The 19,488-nt window shown below is 41.4% G+C and overlaps 1 protein-coding gene across 4 annotated transcripts; it reads left to right on the forward strand.

Annotated features, from left to right (window-relative positions):
• Positions 1 to 1,778: 1,778 nt before the first annotated feature.
• On the forward strand, positions 1,779 to 18,658 carry LOC119907067 (programmed cell death 6 interacting protein). 4 transcript variants are annotated; one of them, XM_038724628.1, is made up of 18 exons: positions 1,779 to 1,984; positions 4,723 to 4,777; positions 5,154 to 5,223; positions 6,208 to 6,335; positions 7,940 to 8,093; positions 9,243 to 9,343; positions 10,889 to 11,020; positions 11,256 to 11,478; positions 12,739 to 12,862; positions 13,311 to 13,488; positions 14,510 to 14,621; positions 14,795 to 14,964; positions 15,445 to 15,693; positions 16,003 to 16,137; positions 16,321 to 16,415; positions 16,719 to 16,836; positions 16,939 to 17,141; positions 17,584 to 18,658. In XM_038724628.1, exons 1-18 carry the CDS (start codon positions 1,779 to 1,781, stop codon positions 17,762 to 17,764), a joined length of 2,634 nt encoding a protein of 877 aa, XP_038580556.1. In that variant the 3' UTR covers positions 17,765 to 18,658. The 4 variants fall into 4 exon arrangements, with proteins under 4 accessions (XP_038580556.1, XP_038580559.1, XP_038580558.1 ...); XM_038724631.1 differs by having other exon boundaries at positions 10,904 to 11,020; XM_038724630.1 differs by having other exon boundaries at positions 16,942 to 17,141; positions 17,584 to 17,764.
• The last annotated feature ends 830 nt before the right edge of the window (positions 18,659 to 19,488 follow it).

The raw sequence follows: 19,488 nt of genomic DNA on the forward strand, positions 1-19,488 counted from the left end.
TGTTTTGTATGCAAGAAAATCATATTTGGACTTTCCTATGGCAAAATAAATAAGAATGAACAACTGTCAAATGTGAGAGTGCAAAACAATGGCCTTTTGTTGCAGGACTGATATAGTGTGATGAGCAGATTGAGAGCACAAAACACTTGCCAATGGGCTCCCAAGCAGATGTTTAGGACACAATCCTGCTTTTTCTCTCTAGCCATTGTGTCAGAGGCTGAATTACATCTGGGATGAAGAGTGAATACAGCTGTTGCAGTCAATTACCAGACAGGACTGAAAACAAATAGTTTAACTGTGTCCTGGTGGACCAAAAACATCTGCTAGTTCATACCTGAATGTCTCAAAGGGTGTGTCAGTGAGTGTATGTGTTGTTGAACAGGTCACCCGGGTGTTCTGGTGGATGCTGGTTTTTTGCTCCTGTAGAGGAACAAAACAGCAGTCGGAGGGAAAGATAAAGTGCTCCAGCAGGATGACAGAGGCCGATGTAGAATAAAACCGCTGTTTGCTGGTCTCACTTGTTATTTTTCAGATGAAACGGATCTTTGTGCTGCAAAGTGCTCAGTGTTTATTTTAAAATATTGTAACAATTTACTATAAATACAAATTATTTCAGAGTTTAGGATATGGCCCTAAAATCAGTTCAAAGGGCAAAAACAACCTGAGGTACTCTGACAGCCACCATACTCTACATCCTCTAGGTTCTCAATCCTATATAAAAAGTGACCTGTGTGTGTTTTTAAAAGAATTTTAAACAAGAACACAAATTTGGTGTTTTAAACATGAAAACTGTGATTCCTATTCAACAGTCTGTTAAAAGACAGAATGTTAAAAGACAAAAGTTATATTAGATTTTTTAAATGAATTTGTCAAGAATGATATTGTATACAAGCTACAATGTTTCTCAATAAGTAACCATCACATCAATAAGTAACCATCACAATATTTATTAATTAACAATAAGTAACCATCACAATATTTATTAATTGACAATAAGTAACCACCACAATATTTATTAATTAATGTGATTTTTTAAGCCTAATCCAATCAATATTATCGTTAATCTTAACCTAATTTCATACAAGGTAGGTTTAGGGGAGAAGTATTTTCTATCTTGCAATTACTGAAGAGTTTTTTCTCAGAAATTGGTGAAATAGTAGCAGCGAAATTTGACATGTTAACAGGGTGTTTTATGTCGTCCTAAGATGGTCACACCTACTAAAATTTGCTGCCTTAGCAAGATGTTTTATATGGCAAGCCATACTTTTAAGTCATCTTAAGACACCATTCCCTACTCCCAGGAGGAAAAAGCTTGATCCAAATGTTCTCAACAAAAACAAACAAACAAAACTGTAGTGTTTTTAATTAAATCGATAAATTCAGCAAAAGGATTAGTATGGTGCAAAATTTGTGTTCAATCAGATAACCTAACCGCAAACCAGGGGCCCGATAGAATTCTGGCACAGGAATATGGCACGCATTGCACAAAGATGGGGAGGAACACGGGGTTTATAGGGGCCCACCAGTTAATTTTTGCCCTTGGGCTACCTAGGTAATTCTGCCGTGGTGTCCAATCGCAGGAATAAATCTGTGAGCAGATAAATATCTGTCGGTCAATAAGGAGATCCTGATTCTGCGCAGTGCGCTTCTCGGTGTCCCATGACGTAATGTGACGTTCCCTGTCAGAATCCAGGAAGTGGACCTGTCGCTGTTGTTTGTGTTCGTTGGTCGCTAAACGTCTGTTTTTCTGATTCAATATATCGCTTTCACGGGCCGAAATGGCGACGTTTATTTCAGTCCCGTTAAAAAAGGCATCAGAAGTGGATCTGGTGAAACCGCTGTCTAAGTTTGTAACCACCACGTACCCAGCGGGCGAGGAGCAGGGAGAGTATATCCGCGCGGTGGAGGAGTTGAACAAGCTCCGTAAGAACGCGCTGGGAAGGCCGCTGGACAAACACGAGAGCTCCCTGGAGATCCTGCTCAGGTACACAGCCCTCCTTTTATAACACACCTAAACTAACTACCACGTTACTAACACTCGGAGCAACCTTTTTACCAGTGGCAGCGAGTTAGCTCAGCCGTTGCCGCACCCAGATGTGTTAGCTTTTAGTAGCTAACCTGGGAGCTAATGTTAGTCAAGCTAATATGCTAGGAGGTGTTTCGCCCCATAATAACTGACTCATATGTTATTCATGCCTTGTTTGCTTGAGAGGCTAACACAGAATTGACTCGTTAACTTATGTAACTTAACTGTCAGATACTTTAAGATTAAATTAAACTTGTAAGCCGAGTTAGTTGTGATCTTTAGCTGTGGCTTATTCATCGAAATGACTCTAACAAAACTCTACATAATTTACTTTAGCATTAGAGTTAGCTTCAACGTTCAGCTTAACCTTTATTGTCCCCAAGGTGAAACACAGAACACACACAGACTTGAACATGATAAAATGTTTAAAATAATATTTAAAACGTAAGCTAAAACCCCACCACCCAAGCTCAAATAAAACTTTACAGTGACAGTATGACAATAATTGGTGTATACCCAGCCATCATCAATCAATCACATGCCACTTTAGACTGATCATCAGCTGATTCATATTATTCCTGAGTTTGGTGTGATGACATTAACAGAGGTCCCAGCTACTAACTATGACTTGTGAATATACGCAGAAAATCGGCAGCCTACAAATCCATTCACACGCATTCAACCTCATGAGCACCTTTTTGATATGGTTACATTACCTGTGTAGCTACACAGCACCAGTGAGAAAGCCCATGCGCAGCCAGCACACTGTCGGATGTCCTTCACATTCAGACCCACATACACCTTAGTGGCCAGGAAATAGAGCTGCAGATTTTAAAGGACAACACCTGTGAGTGAATGAGAATCAGAAGCATGAAGAGACATGAGCTACAGAGAAGGCTTTTATATAGTCTGCCAAGGGATTTGAGGTTTTGCTCTGGCTGTATAAAACATACACGTGATTAGAGTCAAAAGTGTTACGCATGTTTGCATAGAGGAACTGTGACAGAAGGTTTGTTAATCAAAGTTCCTCTGTGTGCAATGCTCTATTTCCCTGCCTTATGTAATTATACAAACAGTGTAATGACTGAGCCCTAATGAAGAAAGCCACAGATATCTTTCCTGAGTTTGCCTGCTCCTTAACCTTAATATTATGTATGAAAAGCAACATGGTCTAGGTGACATACTAGGCAAACTTTGCCCTCTCACATTTCAATCTTTCTTCTCTATGACACATGAGCTGTTCACTGCAGAAGGTTTGTCCAGATTACATGAGTAGCCAGGTATGCACATGCAAGGTTACATTTTTCCCCCACTTTGAGCTACTTTCTAGCCGCAGTGCAAAGTGGATTTGTCTTGTGAGTGCCAAGATTAGGCACTTTGAATATTAAAGACTGTACCAGCTCATGGTGCTGAGTGTTAATAGCCGACAAGTTGAGTGCACCTGAACTGGAGTAATGCAAAACATTTATTTACCTTTTAACACAATAGGTTGTCTTCACTCATGTGACTTTATAATGCTTTTCTGAAACGCAGTACTTGGTTGATGATCATGACTCAACAATGGATCTGTATTAGCCTCAGTTTGAAGTGTCATCATTGCAGTCTCTGAACTTATGTTACTTTACTTAAAAATCATCCCAATTCTAAATTTGGGGAAAAGGGAGAACTGATGTCCAATGTCTTTTGACATATAACCTGAGACCTGGGAGACAAATGGTTGGATCTGTGCATCCCTGGTTTATGTCCATAGTTTATTAAGTATTTGAGAGAACATCTAAAGAAAGTGACCTGTACTGCCTGAAAAGTAAGTATTTCTCAACTAGACTGTTTTAATCTGGGGATATAATTAACTAACTTTTAAGTTTAAGTGTCATTGGCTTACAACTGTATAGAGCATTTGAAATTCTTTGTGTAGCAGATTTAGGATGGGTTAGTAGATACTTGGTCTTGGCCAGTTAGCAACATGGTGAAAACTAGCATGTCTTTGTAAAATGGGCCCGCCATTGCTCACTGCTAGCACTGTTGGCTTTCTGCGCATGCCGTCTGTTAGCCATATGCCGGGTATCCAGGGTGACGGGCCGTATTCTTTTTCAAAGTGGTGCAGACACCGCTATTGAGTCACCATGATAATCATTGTTTGGTCTAGGATGTTTTCTTTTTCTTGGCTAACCAGGAGGCACACCTCATCTCAGCTTTCCTCCGTGCATGTGTGTGTCCTTGTGTGTCTGAATAGGAAACACAAGGATAACAAATCAATAAAGCCAGTCTTGTTTATGATTACATTTGTGCTCCAGTCTTTTGTGGCCCTGCAAAAGCTGGATGGATTAACTAGTAATAGGGGATTCCCCAACCGGCCTCTCTGCATGTTGTCATTCCTAATAATAGAATATTAAGGCGAATAGCTGAGGAGCCGTGTGTGCGTATGTGGACATTTTTTTTTCCTGAGTCATTGTCAAGTGTCTCTGAAATGGCAGAGCTTCCTCAGACCACAGATTTGCGGTTATGTCATATTATTATAATCACTACCCCTTAAGTTTCTCAAGTTTGATTTACTGTATGGATTTATCTTTTTTTCTCCTTTAAATATTTTTAACTAAACTTAAGTTTAAAAATAATCTGAATAAAGATGTCCCTGTCTTTACTATGAATTTTTTCTATAATTTTTATTTAATCCTGCCATATCTTTCTTTCTCCAGATACTATGATCAGCTGTGTGCTGTCGAGGCTAAGTTTCCCTTCTCTGAAAACCAGGTACCTAATTAGACAGCACTAAGGCTGAACAATAAGCAAAGAAAATCATATTGTGATTATTTTAACACATTTAAGATTTTAGTGGGAATGTTAATTGTTGCATTTTGTTTACACTGTAAAAAATGTGAAAATGATGGTGATGTTATTTTTTGCTGGTGTCTGTACCAAACAAGCGTGTTCCCTTACGTCTGGAAAATATGATGTGTAGTGTGTCACCACAATGCTTCACTTATAGTGATATGTGGTGACACATTTGGCCCTTAATCAAAAAATTACAGCTACTGAGGTTTGGATACTGCACTTAGCTATTATGCCATTTTGATTTGAGTTCCCAAACAGAAGAACTTGAACACAAAGCCTCTCTCTGTTTCCACAGCTCTGCTTAACCTTCACATGGAAGGATGCCTTTGATAAAGGGTCGCTGTTCGGTGGCTCAGTGAAGCTCGGTAAGTGCAACCCCTAACAAGTGCATTTCTGTCGGTGGAACATCTGTCTGTGTGGGTGTACAGGTACAGTTGGCTGCAGAAGGAAATTATATTAAGAACAGTTAAAGACGATATAAGGCTTAGCCCTTGGGGTACATATCTGTCACACTATGTCTTAATTCATCTGTTTCTTTATGTGTCTATCTGACTTTCTCTCTCTCTCTCTCACACACACACACACACACACACACACACACACACACACACACACACACACACACACACACACAGCTTTCTACTACTAAATAGGTCCCTGTTGTATTTTGCATCCAGAAACAGGCCTGACAAGGTGTCTTGTAGGGTTTGAAGATAAAATAAACCTCTGACGTATGTAAGATAAAGACATGACACCGGTATGTTCGTTCGTAACATAAATGTATGTCAGGGTCAGAGACTGACAGGTCCTAACAGCAACAAACAAAAAAAAAAACTTTTAAAAATCAAGTCCATGTGAAATGGAAAAAATAATGAGAGAGCAAATAATCCCCTGATTCTTTAGACTGCTCTTTGTTGAGTTCAGTCTTCACATTTATTCTCTTCACGCTTGGATCTTTTGTTCTCTGTGGTGAATTGTGGGAGCTCAGGACCGTGGGATTCTTTCCAGTTTACTTTGGGCGAGAAAAATGTAGAGTGAAGCAGAAGAAAGTGTTGGTTGGAGAAAATGCCAACTCCACAAAAGAAAATGGCTTCAACAAACCAGAAAGCAGTTAATATCCGATACAGTTGTGTGTCAGTCTTTCCGTCTCGTCATCACTTTTTAGCAGTCTTAATGTCACAGATTCAGTGGAAATGTGCCAGTGTGATATGAAAATTTGTTATTCTATACGTCAAGTTGTCCCTGAAAAGAAACAGAATGGCTTTAAGATTCAGATCAAGTCGACAACAAAAAGGCCCTCAAGGCAAATTATTTCTTTATCTGATGTGTTTTGTTTTTGTGTATTGCAGCATTGGCCAGTTTGGGCTATGAGAAGACATGTGTGTTGTTCAACGCAGCAGCGCTGGCCAGTCAGATCGCCACAGAGCAAAACCTGGACAACGATGAGGGGCTGAAGGCTGCAGCCAAATACTACCAGGTGCGTACGACCACACAATTATGTACAATGAACAAAATTATAAACGCAACACTTTTGTTTTTGCCCCCATTCATCATGAGCTGAACTCAAAGATCTAAGACTTTCTCTATGTACACAGAAGGCCTATTTCTCTCAAATATTGTTCACAAATCTGTCAAAATCTGTGTTAGCGAGCACCTCTCCTTTGCCAAGATAATCCATCCACCTCACAGGTGTGGCATATCAAGATGCTGGTCAGACAGCATGGGTATTGCACAGGTGTGTCTTAGGCTGGCCACAATATCTAATCTTTATTTTGTATCTGTATTTCCTGAATATTTATCAAAAGAAAAAACATACCATTCATTCCCCGCTTCGCAGACTGAGGACGGGGACATGACATAACCAAGAAAAAATTGTTTTTACATGTGAAGACGAGTCAAATGCATCAGCATTAATTTTATGTCAATTGGCAGTAAAAATTGGCCTTCATATACACTTACAAGTGAAGTTCATGTCTCAAAGCAAAAGTAGATCTGGGGCCTGTTTCACTAGGGCTTCAACTAACAGTTATTTTCATTATCAATTAATTTGTGGATCATTTTCTCGATTAATAGATTAGTTGGTTAGGTTAGCGGGCATATTACTACTTTTTTGTAACTTAGCTTGTTTCTTATTTCTTATTCACCATTTTAATTATACTTCATTCTCCATCTTAAGTATCACTCGCTTATTCAATTCGCCTCCTTCAGTTCTCTTCCTACTCACAGACCTAATGTCTCCGCTGCAAACAAGTCAGCGTTCCCCGCTTTTTTTGGCCGTTTTTCCATTACCAATACCAGCTCAACTCACCTCGACTACAAAAAAATTACCTGGTAGCAGGTACAAATACGACTTGTAGCGTAATCAATGTGTTTCTCTGATAAATGGTACAATGTGTCGCCTAACCTGAGCGGCTCGCCGAAGTGAAGTGTATGTGTGGGAAATACTGAATGAACCGTGCTTTTCTTTTTACAAGCCAGGTCTTTAACAGTGTTGGCCAGCTCTCTGTCTCCCTCCATCTTGTTAGAGACTTTGTGAGTAGACGGCTGCGTGCAGACGCACAGGGAGGGGCGGGGCTGCACGGTGAGGGAGAGAGAGGAGCAAACACTGGTAGGACTTTACGAAACATAAATTAACTCAACATCAAACTATATCGGTATAAACGATATTGTCTAAATTCATATCTCTTTTGAAATTATATCGGTATACCGATATACTGCCCAGCCCTAAGTATTTCCTAAGATGAAATCCTCAAACATCTTATTTTGTCCACTACCCAAAGAAATTGGGTTTTCTGTCATAGAGGAGTAAAGAAACCAGAAATGTTCAAATTTAAGAGGCTGGAAATCTGTCTGTAAATGACGAATTAATTAGCAAAATAGTTGGAGATTAATTTCATAGTTGAATACTAATCGATTAGTTGACTAATTGTTTCACTAATCAAAATAAACTCCATACTTGTGACCTGCAGGTTTGGGGTTAGAGATGTGCAGCTAGGACTGTTTAGGAGTGAGGTTTACGTGAATTCCAGTCTTGGCAGGAGTTTCTCATCGGTTTCTTTCTTTATCTGACTCTCTATCCAGCTGGCCAGCGGAGCGTTTGGCCACATCAAGGACACAGTGCTGTCAGCGCTAAACAGGGAGCCCACCATGGACATCTCCCCCGAGACTGTGGGTACCCTGAGCATTATCATGCTGGCCCAGGCCCAGGAGGTCTTCTTCCTTAAAGCCACCTCAGGTACAGAGTCACCTCAGTCATCCAAACACATTCGTCATCTTCACTTTGAGACGGTTACATCATAAACTGATGGAGAGACTTTTGAGAGCACTATCATTATGATTTATCTCTGCTTCTGTCATGTCGAGGATCAGAAGAAGAATGTCCCAGTCCCTAGTTTTAAAAGTGCGTTATAGACATGGACCACTACGCCTTAAGTGCAATTTATACTTCAAATTGACGGCGTAGGTAACGGCGTAGGCTACGGGGCTATGCAGAGGCTACGCCGTCGCTTGACGTGCACCACCTCAAAAAATGTACTACACGTCGAGTCGACGCAGACCGTAAGCTCTGTGATTTGTCGGCTGGGTAGCCTTGCAATTCCTCCGAGCCGACCGGAAGTACCCCACGCTTTGAGGTAACATTTACTAGCGGCCAAAACGGCGGCTGTAACACAGTGAATCAATATATTTGACCGTCTCAACCCGAGCGAAATGACTCATTTCGCTATCAGAATGTGATCCATTCGGTCGGTAACATGTGAAAAGGCTACACCAGCACGTATACAATTTTACCCCCGTTTACGTTAGCGGAGCCTAATTCAACACAGTGGACGCTGTAGCGCTACTGCCGACTAGCGTTTTGCAGAATGACGGACACACCTACACACAAGTATAAATGCATGGCTACATGCATAGCCTATGGCGTAGGTACGCACGTAGACCCTACACAGGAGTATAAATGGGCCTTTAGCCCTTTTTGCTCACTTGTGTGTCTAACAGATGTATGGACACTGGTATCACAAATCTGCCACTCACGCAGATATAAAGCCAGCAGAGCAGTTGCACTTAATAAAGAGGATATTTAATTATGCACAGAGCCTCTGTCCCAGTTCTGTCTACAGAGTTGCTTATTAAAGTTTTTAAGTTTAACAGTTTTAAAGGTCATAAAATAAGCACCCATTTAAAAAATTTGAACTATATTTTTTGCTGAGACGGTGAGTTTTCGTAAATAAGTTTTTGTACTTTTTCGATGTGAGGGCAGTTTCATCATGTAGCAAAACTGTGTGAAATGAGTGTTAACAAGAAACAGCAAACCACAGATAGGTCTGAGCGGAGCACACATTTGTGTATAATTTGTACTCTTAAATGCGGCTTTTTCACCCATTAGATAAGATGAAAGATGCTGTCATTGCAAAGCTGGCCAATCAGGCAGCAGATTTCTACGGCGATGCCTTCAAGCAGTGCCAGTACAAAGACAACCTTCCCAAGGTATGTGAAGGAAACACACACGGCGCTACACACAAACCCCCCAAAAAGGCAGTAACAAATGCATTCACAGTCAGCCATGTGTTCAGTGTGGTGTGATGCATACAGAGTTTGGATTTTGTATGCTTTGGAGTGTGTTTTGTCTGTCTGATTGTGCATATTGTTTTGTATGTGTGTATTTCTGGAATATAAGACTTGGAGAGTTGTACTCATGTCGGGGGACTGTCCACATGCAACCTCTCTCTGTTCTCATTGGTCCATTTCCATCCTGTTTTCACTCTGATTTGGTTGGTTACTACTAAGCTGCAGTTTGACTTGTTTTCATCCTGATTCGTTTCTCACCATCTAATCATGGGCATCTGAAGTACTTACTGCCTGTCGAACACTGAAACACACACACACGCACTACTTCACACCTCAGATTTTATATTTTGAGGTTAATTACATAAAAGTACTTACACCAGCTATTCAAAATGAGCCTAGTTATAAGTGTTTACTAAATGGAGATGTTTGCATTTAATTAAAATTAACACGGGTTGCACAACACAAACATTTCTTACTTGTTAGTTGAGATGTTAATAAATATTAGGCTACCTATCAATGCCCAGGTGAAGTGTTGGAGGTGATGTAGAATATGGTCAATACATCTGACCTGACAAAATGCTGTTTAATAATGATTTAAACTGAGATTTTGAATTACAAACGCTGTGCCAGTAACTACCTAGATGACAAAATAACATTCTCACTGTAAACTACAAACTACTTACGCTAAAATACACATTTCTGTGATCAGTGAATTAATTAGTCAGTCAACAGAAAATTAATTGACAACTAATTAATTATTGTTAATAATTAGTTATTTATTATTATTTAGCATTTTTTGCTTTATATTTCCTGGTTCCAGCTTCTGACGTGAGGATTTGACGCTTTTTTTTAAATTGTTGTTATTGTGATTTGAATCACTTTGAGTAATTAACAGATTAATTGATAATAAAAATAATCCTTATTATAATCCTAATCCATATAAAACGATCAAAGTCATACCAAGTTCAAGTTTAGTATATTGATTTATCCATAAAACTTTTCTTGTGATGCTAAAGTTAATAAAGCTGTTAAGCAGCCTCTGTGTTCTCCCTGAATGCGTGAAAACAAACCTACACATGCACTGTCACAGTTACATGCACACACAGATATGGCTGTGGGATGCTTGATAAAGGTGTAGCAGCTTTTGCTGAAAGGTTAAACACTCATGGCCTGTTCTGTTTTCTCTCTCGTTGTCTTCCTTTCTTTCTGCATCCCCCGTGGTCGTGGCCGCGGCGTTGGCATTGGATGTGTGTGTTTGTGTGTGCGTGTGCGTGCGCTTGTGTTGTGTTTGCACACCTCTGACTGCTTATGCCTGTTTGTGATTGGCTTCTGTGATGTCATTTGTGATTTGACCTCGCTGGTGTGCGTCTGCCATTTTGTGGTTTGCCTTGCCATCGTGCGTGCGTGTTCATTTATCTGTTTGCGTGCCTGCGTGTTGCTCTGTGGTTGCCTCTCCCTGGTCAGTATTTTTATTTTCAGGAAGTGCTGCCTGTGCTGGCGGCCAAGCACTGCATCTTGCAAGCCAACGCTGAGCTGCACCAGAGCATCCTGGCCAAGCAGAAGAAACGCTTTGGAGAGGAGATCGCTCGCCTGCAGGTACACAGCTTTCACATGACTTTAAGGTTATTTCCCACTGTGTCTGGTACTCTCAGTAATTCAGCTGTCAAATAGTGTGGCTACTCATACATTATTTCTAATGTTATGTAATCTTTAAAAGATGGACAGATATTAAACATTGACATACATGCCTTGAAGTTCCACATCAAAACCAATAAACATATTTAAGAAGAACATTTCCATCTTCTCTCCTTTGGTCTGTTTATCCATCCAGCATGCAGCAGAGCTGGTGAAGACGGTGGCGTCTCGCTACGACGAATATGTGAGCGTTAAGGACCTGACCGAGAAGATCAACCGAGCCCTCACCGCAGCCAAAAAAGACAATGACTTTATCTACCACGACCGTGTGCCTGAGGTCAAGGATCTGGAGCACATTGGCAAGGCAGCGCTGGTCAAAGCCACCTCCATCACTCCTCCACTCAGCCAGAAATTCACAGGTGAGATTCACAAACTCAACAGTGACATAAAACTAAGTATATACATCTGAGTAGTAGAGACAAAGGAAAGTGTTTTGCCAGAGAAAGTGCTCTGTCAAAGTCCTTGTCAGTTTGATCCAATTAACATCAGAAACTTTAAACATATAGTTTGACTTTCTGTGAAATAGGCTTATTCAGTTAAGAGTTAGATGTCTCCGCTTGTTGCCTGCTAACCTCATGGCAAGAATTTAGGAAGTTACTGCCACTTTTTGTACGGATTTAACAAAACAAGATAACAATTGTATTAGTGAGCTTTAGCGGTGCTGGTAGGCAGATTGTGTGACCTTTCTGTCTTTACGCTAAGCTAAGAGACTGCTAGCTGTAGTTGTATATATCTGTGAGAGATATGAAAGTATAATTGTTATTTTCATATAACTCTAAATAATTGTAAATCCCAAGATATCAAACTACTACTCATCTATGATTATTTGTTGTAACACAGCTTCTAATGCTTGTCATTTGAGCAAGATTTTCAGACCTTTTACATTAACGGATACAACGGGGTCAGCAAATAAGTGTGGCATCGGGCCAAATTTTTGTCAAGCTGTTACATGGCGGGCCAGAACATAGCCAAATTACTTCAAAACCTTTGATACTCATGCGTACGTTTAGCTCAGTCGGTAGAGTGCGGGACTTTCGTTAGGAGAGTTGTATGATCGATCCCAACATCCTGCTTTTTTTTTTTTTTTCCTCTCTTGTAAAACAAATTGATTATAAGGACACTTTTGCACATGCTCACAATAAAGCACTTGTGTGTGTGTGTGTGTGTGTGTGTGTGTGTGTGTGCGCCGCGAGTCCCAGCGTTTGATCATCAATCATAAAACTATGGACGCTTATTTTCATTTCCCTGAGTAAATTCAGGGGAATCCAATCACATGTTTACGGACGGCTTTTTCAGAGATGTGTCAAGCAAGCCAGTATCTTTTGAATGTCCTTCAGAACCTTTCAAAGTAAAAGCTCAAACTCAACATGAATTATTGCTGCAAAAAGAGTTATCATGCTTTTATTTTGTAGGCACAATCACTTAAGAGGAAGTGATTATGTGAGTAACTGTTGCTGTCATGACCGAGATCTATTTCAGCACCAGCTGCTGATATTTTGCATAATTCCATCCAAACTCACTGTGTAGAGAGTGGAAGATGGGATCTTTTAAATAGGCTACAACACACACTCTCTGGCATTTTTTTTAATTAGTTGTGTATGTTGTTCCTTTCTCTTCAGACTTGTTTGAGAAAATGGTCCCCATGGCGGTGCAGCACTCCATGAGCATTTACAACCAGAGGAAGGCTGAGACCGTTAACAGACTGGTGGGAACAATGAGGGAGGCCACCAATCTCTGCAACGGGTACACTGTCCTGTGTTTATATGACCTTACGTTGCTCTGCTTGTGCACATTGCACTGGCCATGCATGTTAAATTGTTTTCCCATGAAACATGTCTGAGTGCTTGTGTCTCCATGAAATAGATGGATTTATTAAAAATGAATAACATAATGGTGTAGGTCCATTAATATGTCAATGAGTGTACTTTTGTTTTTAGTGTAGTGCCCTAAATAACACTAATGTATTTGTACCACTCAATTTGATGATGCTAATGCTTGACAATTAGAGTATTTTGTCCAAAGAGAAGGTGCAATGCACTTTCATTTGTTTTCTTTTTCTTTTGAATTATAGTTATATAACTTTATTTAAATACTAAAATGCTCAGTAAGATTTTAATGGTGATAGGAGGACACAGGTTGACATTTAGAGACCCTAATAACTGACATGTGATGATGTGTAACTGTCCATCAGGGTGTTGGCATCACTAAACCTGCCAGCTGCTCTGGAGGATCTGTCAGGAGACTCTATTCCACAATCCATTGCTGAGAAGGCGCGATCCATCGTGCAACAGGGAGGCCTGCAGAGCATCGAACAGCTAATCAAAGACCTGCCTGAGCTTCTGACCCGCAACAGAGAGATCCTGGACGAGGTCAGATGCAGAGAAACACACTGAATTATGCATGTTTAACTGCGCTGTGTAGATCCCAGTGATTTTCCCTCTCATCTTACTACTAACCATAACCATAGATTAATTAAAAAAGTAAAGGGGGGGGGGAAAGTAAAGAAGGCACTTTTAGAAGTTCAGACATTCTAACAGCTTATTTGTCATATGGCTTTGCTTTCTTGACAAAATAGCATATGAATGAAATGCTGTTTAGCAGCTGACTTGGACTTTTCTACCACCGCTTCCAGAAGAACTAATGATTACTAAAAACTCATAATCTCCCCTAATGGCGGAAATCCCAGATCAGGAACATCACTGAAATCTCATCCACTGATCTTTGGGCCAAGGACTGTCTCTCCACCAGCTTCAGCCAGCACGTTTTTTTAGACATCTTGCTGACTAACAAATAAACAGACGGGAGTAAAAACATAAAACACAAAATGCTTCCAAGTTTGTTGGCAGAGTTGAAAAGTCCATACCAAAATGTCCTAATTTCCCCCAAAATGGAGTCTGTTGGGTTGTATAAAGACAAAGAGCCATTACTGAAAATTAAAAAACAAAAAAGCCAAAAATCAGATTTAATATTATTTACTTGAAATCAAAACTTTAGACTTTTTACTTTTATTTAAACACATGAAAGTAGTGCTGAAAATCATCAACAATTTTGATAATTGAATAATGGTTGTAATTTTTCTGGACTCTCAAATAGAAGAAAGAAGAGCATTAAATGTTGTCACAGTAAATTTAATATTTTGGACTGTGGGTCTCTGAACTTGTTATGTGTGTTTTTTGCCATTTTATAGACAATATAATTTATTGATAAATCAATGTAATGAACTAATTGGTAGTTGTGGCCCTACATGACAGTGTGTTCTGTATAGTTTCCATGAGATGTCTGCGTAATTATTTGCAGAAGTCAGATAATACTTACACACAGCCCAAATGACTAATTAATAATAAAGGTGTAATCCTCTGATCTTGTGTGTGTGTATCGTATTGTATTTAGTCTCTGAAGATGCTGGATGATGAAGAGACGACAGACAACGAGCTGAGAACCAAGTTCAACCAGCGTTGGAACAGAACCCCTTCTGGAGACCTTTACAAGCCCCTTCGTGCAGGTACACACTCACTCACTCACACTCTCTCCCTCTTTCTCTCTCTCACTGAAAACATGTCCTTCTCATTTCCTTTTTGCCATTCTTTGTTTGTTCTTGTTGACAATGCTCCTAGTCTCCTCCTCTTTCCTTCCTCCTTCTCTCTTGTCCCCTCTAACATTACCTCCCTCCCCCAGAGGGAGCTAATTTCCGCAACATCTTGGACAAGGCCGTCCAGGCGGACCAGGTCGTGAAGGACCGCTACAACACCCACTGTGAAATGATCACCCTGCTGTGTAAACCGGAGAATGAGCTCAATGCTGCCATTCCCTCCGCCAACCCGACCAGGACACTGCAAGGCAGCGAGGTGTGTCCGCCTGTACTGATCCGTTTGTATAGCCAAATAATGTAAAACTTTACTTTTTATTGTTATAGTTAGTTTTTGAGCTAAAGGTGTGTCACCTCATCCCAAGTTATTTCGTGTGCCACATAAACATAGACTCCTGCTGTACAGAAACACCCAGTGGACATTGCGTGCTTTATGGCCCTGTCCCTCCTCCCCACAGTAGCTCCATTTTTCATTTTGTTTGCTGACTTTGCACGCGTGTGTCACTTGGGACCTTAAATAACTAAGCAAGCAGAACTGGGGAAAAAGCGAGGAAGAAGTGAATGTCTCTCCACAGCTACACTGTTTTCATACTAAAGTGAAAAAACAGTATATTGCAGTCTTTAAAAGGCTGAGGTGTCAAGGGCTGATGTAAGAGAGCACTGAAAGTGATTTATGTCCAACTCCACAGTCTTACTGCTCTGTTCGGTCACTGTCCCCGTCTTCTCCATCTTCACCCAGGTGGTCAACGTGCTGCGCTCCCAGCTGGCTCAGCTGGACGAGTTGAAGAAAGAGAGGGAGACCATGGAGGGAGAGATCAAGGGTGTGACCTTTGACATGTCCACTGCCTTCCTGACGGCGCTCGCCCAGGACGGGGCCATCAATGAGGAGCAGCTGTCACTCTCCCAGCTCGACCAGTTGTACGGCGCCTACAACCAGAGGGTACAGGCCAGCCTCCGCACCCAAGAAGAGCTGCTGGGAAAAGTTCAGGTATCCAAACACACACAGCTTTAGATTAGATATTAATTTAGCAGTAAGGTAGCCTAGCCGTTAAAGAGACCATTTTTTAATCTGGTCACATGTCAGCATTTTTCAACCCTCTATTAGCGTAAAGAGATTAATGACATTTGACCTTCCTCAGAAGTAGAGCAAATGTGAATTTCCTTAGTGGAATCAATGAAGCATTACCTATAGCAAGTGTGTTAAGAAATAATTTTTAATTTACTGTGCATATATGTACTTAGGTTTTAATGGGCTATCCTCCTGCATCTGTGACTTACCTTCTCAACCTTTGTCCAGACTTCCCACCAGGAGTTTAGCAGTCTGAAACAGTCCAACACGGAGGCCAACCAGAGGGAGGAGGTCCTGAAGAAGCTGGCTTCGGCACATGACAGCTACGTTGAGATCAGCAGCAACCTGCGCGAAGGCACCAAGGTACTCACTCAGCACAACACACCAGAACACACATGCCTCAGTGTGGATGAACTTTGCTGCAGTAATGCATATCTTGCAGAAACTTTCTCCTGTTATTTGTTTTGGGGTTTTTATTTTTGTGAGTCAAGGTGGTTTGCAAGTCAGGTGATTTATTTTTGTCCCGTTTTGTTTCTCCGTCCTTAGTTCTACAATGACTTGACAGAAATCCTGCTCAAGTTCCAGAACAAATGCAGCGACATCGTTTTCGCTCGCAAGACAGAGCGGGATGAACTACTTAAGTATGTACCTCGCTCGTTTTTGTCTGTTTGATTGGTTTGTGTGACACTCTGGCTAGGAGGTAAAGGTAGGCCAATCAGCAGGGTTTATTTTATATATTTGTTTCCAGTGTGTAGTCTGATTTACATTTTAACACTCTGAGCTTATTCCAGCATTAGCTTCAGGGTGTGTTGCTGTATAAGAATGTTTGTTTTTTACATATTTAATATGTAATCAGTGCCAATGGGTTAGGGTTTATTAGGGACGATTAACGCATGAATATGAAGGAAACATTGCAGCATAGTCAGTTTGAATTCTTGTTTCAGGGAGCTGCAGCAGAGCATTGCCCGAGAGCCCAGTGCTCCATCCTTCAACGTTCCTGCCTATCAGAGCAACCCAGCTCCCCCTGCTGCCGGCCCAACCCCTGCACCTAGGACCGTCTTTGTAAGCAGCCGCTCACAAAGCCAAACATTAATGACCACATCAGCAGATGTGAGGCTGATGGTTATATATTGATCTGTCCGTCTACTCTCTCTCTACGCCTAGCAGCCTCAACAAGCCCAGCAGCAGCCCGAGGCAAAGCCCCAGCCCCCAGCCAGGCCTCCTCCACCGAGCTTCACCCCTCAGGCAGCCTCCACCGCTCCCACCAATGTACCACCCACTGGCCCTCCCAACACCAACCCACCACCTGTGGCCCCAGCATCCCAGGCCCAGGGACCACCTTACCCTACTTACCAGGGCTATCCAGGGTGAGTTTCATATCACAACATCCTGATTTCTGGGTACAAATTGATTGACATAACTTAATATGTTGATGTCAGAATAGAGTGAACATGATTTCATCCTCCTGCTTAGAATGATGACCATAAAAGCATGTCATCCAATCTAAATCAATTACCCCTTGAGTTGTCCTGAAACGATATGTCTCTGTGCTGGATCTGCTCGGTCAAGTGTTGTGGCTAAAAATGACTTAATAAATTAAAGGAATAGTTAAATTTTTGGGGGAAATACGCTCTTTGGTTTTCTTGCAGAGAAATTTGGCATTTCTCTCATGTCTCCATTTCCTGGCAAATAGCCCAGCTAGCTGTTTCCTTATGCTAAGCTAAGTTAACCTGTTGCTGAAATGTCTTTTAAACTGTTAAATTTGGTTAACTCTTAACATTTGTTTTCTCTGTTGTGGTGTCCATGCAGGTACTTCCAGATGCCTATGGGCTACAATCCTTATGCTTACGGCCAGTACAACATGCCCTACATGCCCTACCAGGCGTCTCCAGGACAGGGAGGCTACCCAGGAGCCCCTCCTGCCGGACAGCCCTACCATGGCTACCCCCAGCAACCCCCTCAGCAGCAGCCCTACTACCCTCAGCAATAACTCTCCTCTCCATCCCCTCCTTCCTCCTCTCACCAGTTAACACCAAATAAAAAAATACCCCCTAGCAATAACATTTAATCTCCATTAGCCCCCTCCCTTCTCATCTTTTGTTTTCTTTCACTAACAGCAGCTCTCGAAACCCAAGTGAAGGGTGACCTCAGAGCTGCTTTGCACTTCTTTCTTCATTATTTTGCCACTTCTTATTCATTTCTCCTTTCATCTCACCCTCCCTTTTTCGATCCTAGATCATGTTTTTCTGGGTTCTGACTGCGATTTTTCTATCTCAACTTCTATCATTGCACTAACCCCTCCCTTTGCCTGTAAGGTTTTTTATATACTCATTTTCTAATGATTTAATTTAAACCCTAAATGGTTTTCATTGATAACTGACTCTTTGTCTGGGCTGGACTGCTGTAAAACACTCATGAAGGTGCACAGAATCCTAGGATGTTTCCTTGGTTTGGGTGTATGTGATGGGTGGGCGGATGCCACTGATGGGAGGGCACAGCTACATCGTCACTCTCCCACCCACTCAATCAACCCCCAGTGCTTCTATATCTATATTCCTATTTTTGTAATGAATACTGATGCCTCGCTGATGTATAAACCTATAAAAAGGAACGGCGTGTAGGTTTTCTAATGTAGATGACTGAGTTCTCTTTTTCTTTCGCTCATTTCTCTCTCTCACCCAGGGAATGTTGGTATATTTCTGTGTTACAATCAGAGGCTGTACAAGTGGGAGAAATAATTCTATTATATAAATATATGTATAAATAAGACTCTGTATGTGGTTAACCGAGACACTCTGTGTGCTGCACACTCATGCTTTGTGTTTATTTTTATTCCTCAGCTCTAATGTGATTAAAAACAACTGCTAGCCAGATTTTGCCAGTCTTTAAATGTTTGATGTCCTGGTTGTGTCTTGTGTGTGTTTTTATCAAACTGTGGAGATTTGTAAAGCAGCCAGAAGAGGGCAGTCCTGCAGCTCATAGAGGGAGCAGCCCCTAAGCAGCAGTTTACTTGCATTATTGCTCCTTTCAGCCAATCAGGGATCGAGTTGTCCCATCCGACTAATCGGATGCGTTTTGACCTCCTGAGCATTGGGGGCAGATCCCATTTAGATGACATGCAAATTACGTTCCAGTGAGGTCGTGATCTCATCCAATCATATTTCCCCGCAGGTGATTTCTCCACAGACAGATTTCATCCCCAGATATTTATTCAGTGTCAGGAGACGCTAATGATTTCACATATCTCCACTGTGTGTGTGTGTGTGTGTGTGTGTGTGTGTGTGTGGCAGGGAGGCAGATGGCAGCGCAGTGTGATGTCTGGAAGGATGCATGGAGATGTTGGCAGAGAGCTACTGGTCCCCTGCCTGCATCCATCACTCCACCTCTCTCCATTTTCCCCTCTCTTCTGTCCGTCTAATCTGTCTTCTTGAGTTCCTTTCAACTCAACTCTTTAAAAAAACCCACCATATTTCACTTCTCTTTCCCCCAGCGCTCTCCCATCCTTTGTTTTCCTTCCTATCAGGCTCTTTTCTTCATATTCCTTATATTCCTTTGCTCCTAAGCTTTTTTTTTTTTTTTTTGTAATACCACCTGCTTTTTTAGAACCAAAGCTGTTCTCTCCTCCATTTTTTTCCCCTCTCCCCTGGCTCGTCTGTTTTTGCTTACCATTCGTCTGTCCTTGCTGTACAAGCCACAAATCGTTGGCAGTCTTGT

This window comes from Micropterus salmoides, unplaced genomic scaffold, assembly GCF_014851395.1.
Source record: "Micropterus salmoides isolate LMB-PRFRI ecotype aquatic unplaced genomic scaffold, ASM1485139v1 Ms_hic_scaffold_17, whole genome shotgun sequence".
In the NCBI taxonomy this organism is placed as follows: Eukaryota; Metazoa; Chordata; class Actinopteri; order Centrarchiformes; family Centrarchidae; genus Micropterus; species Micropterus salmoides.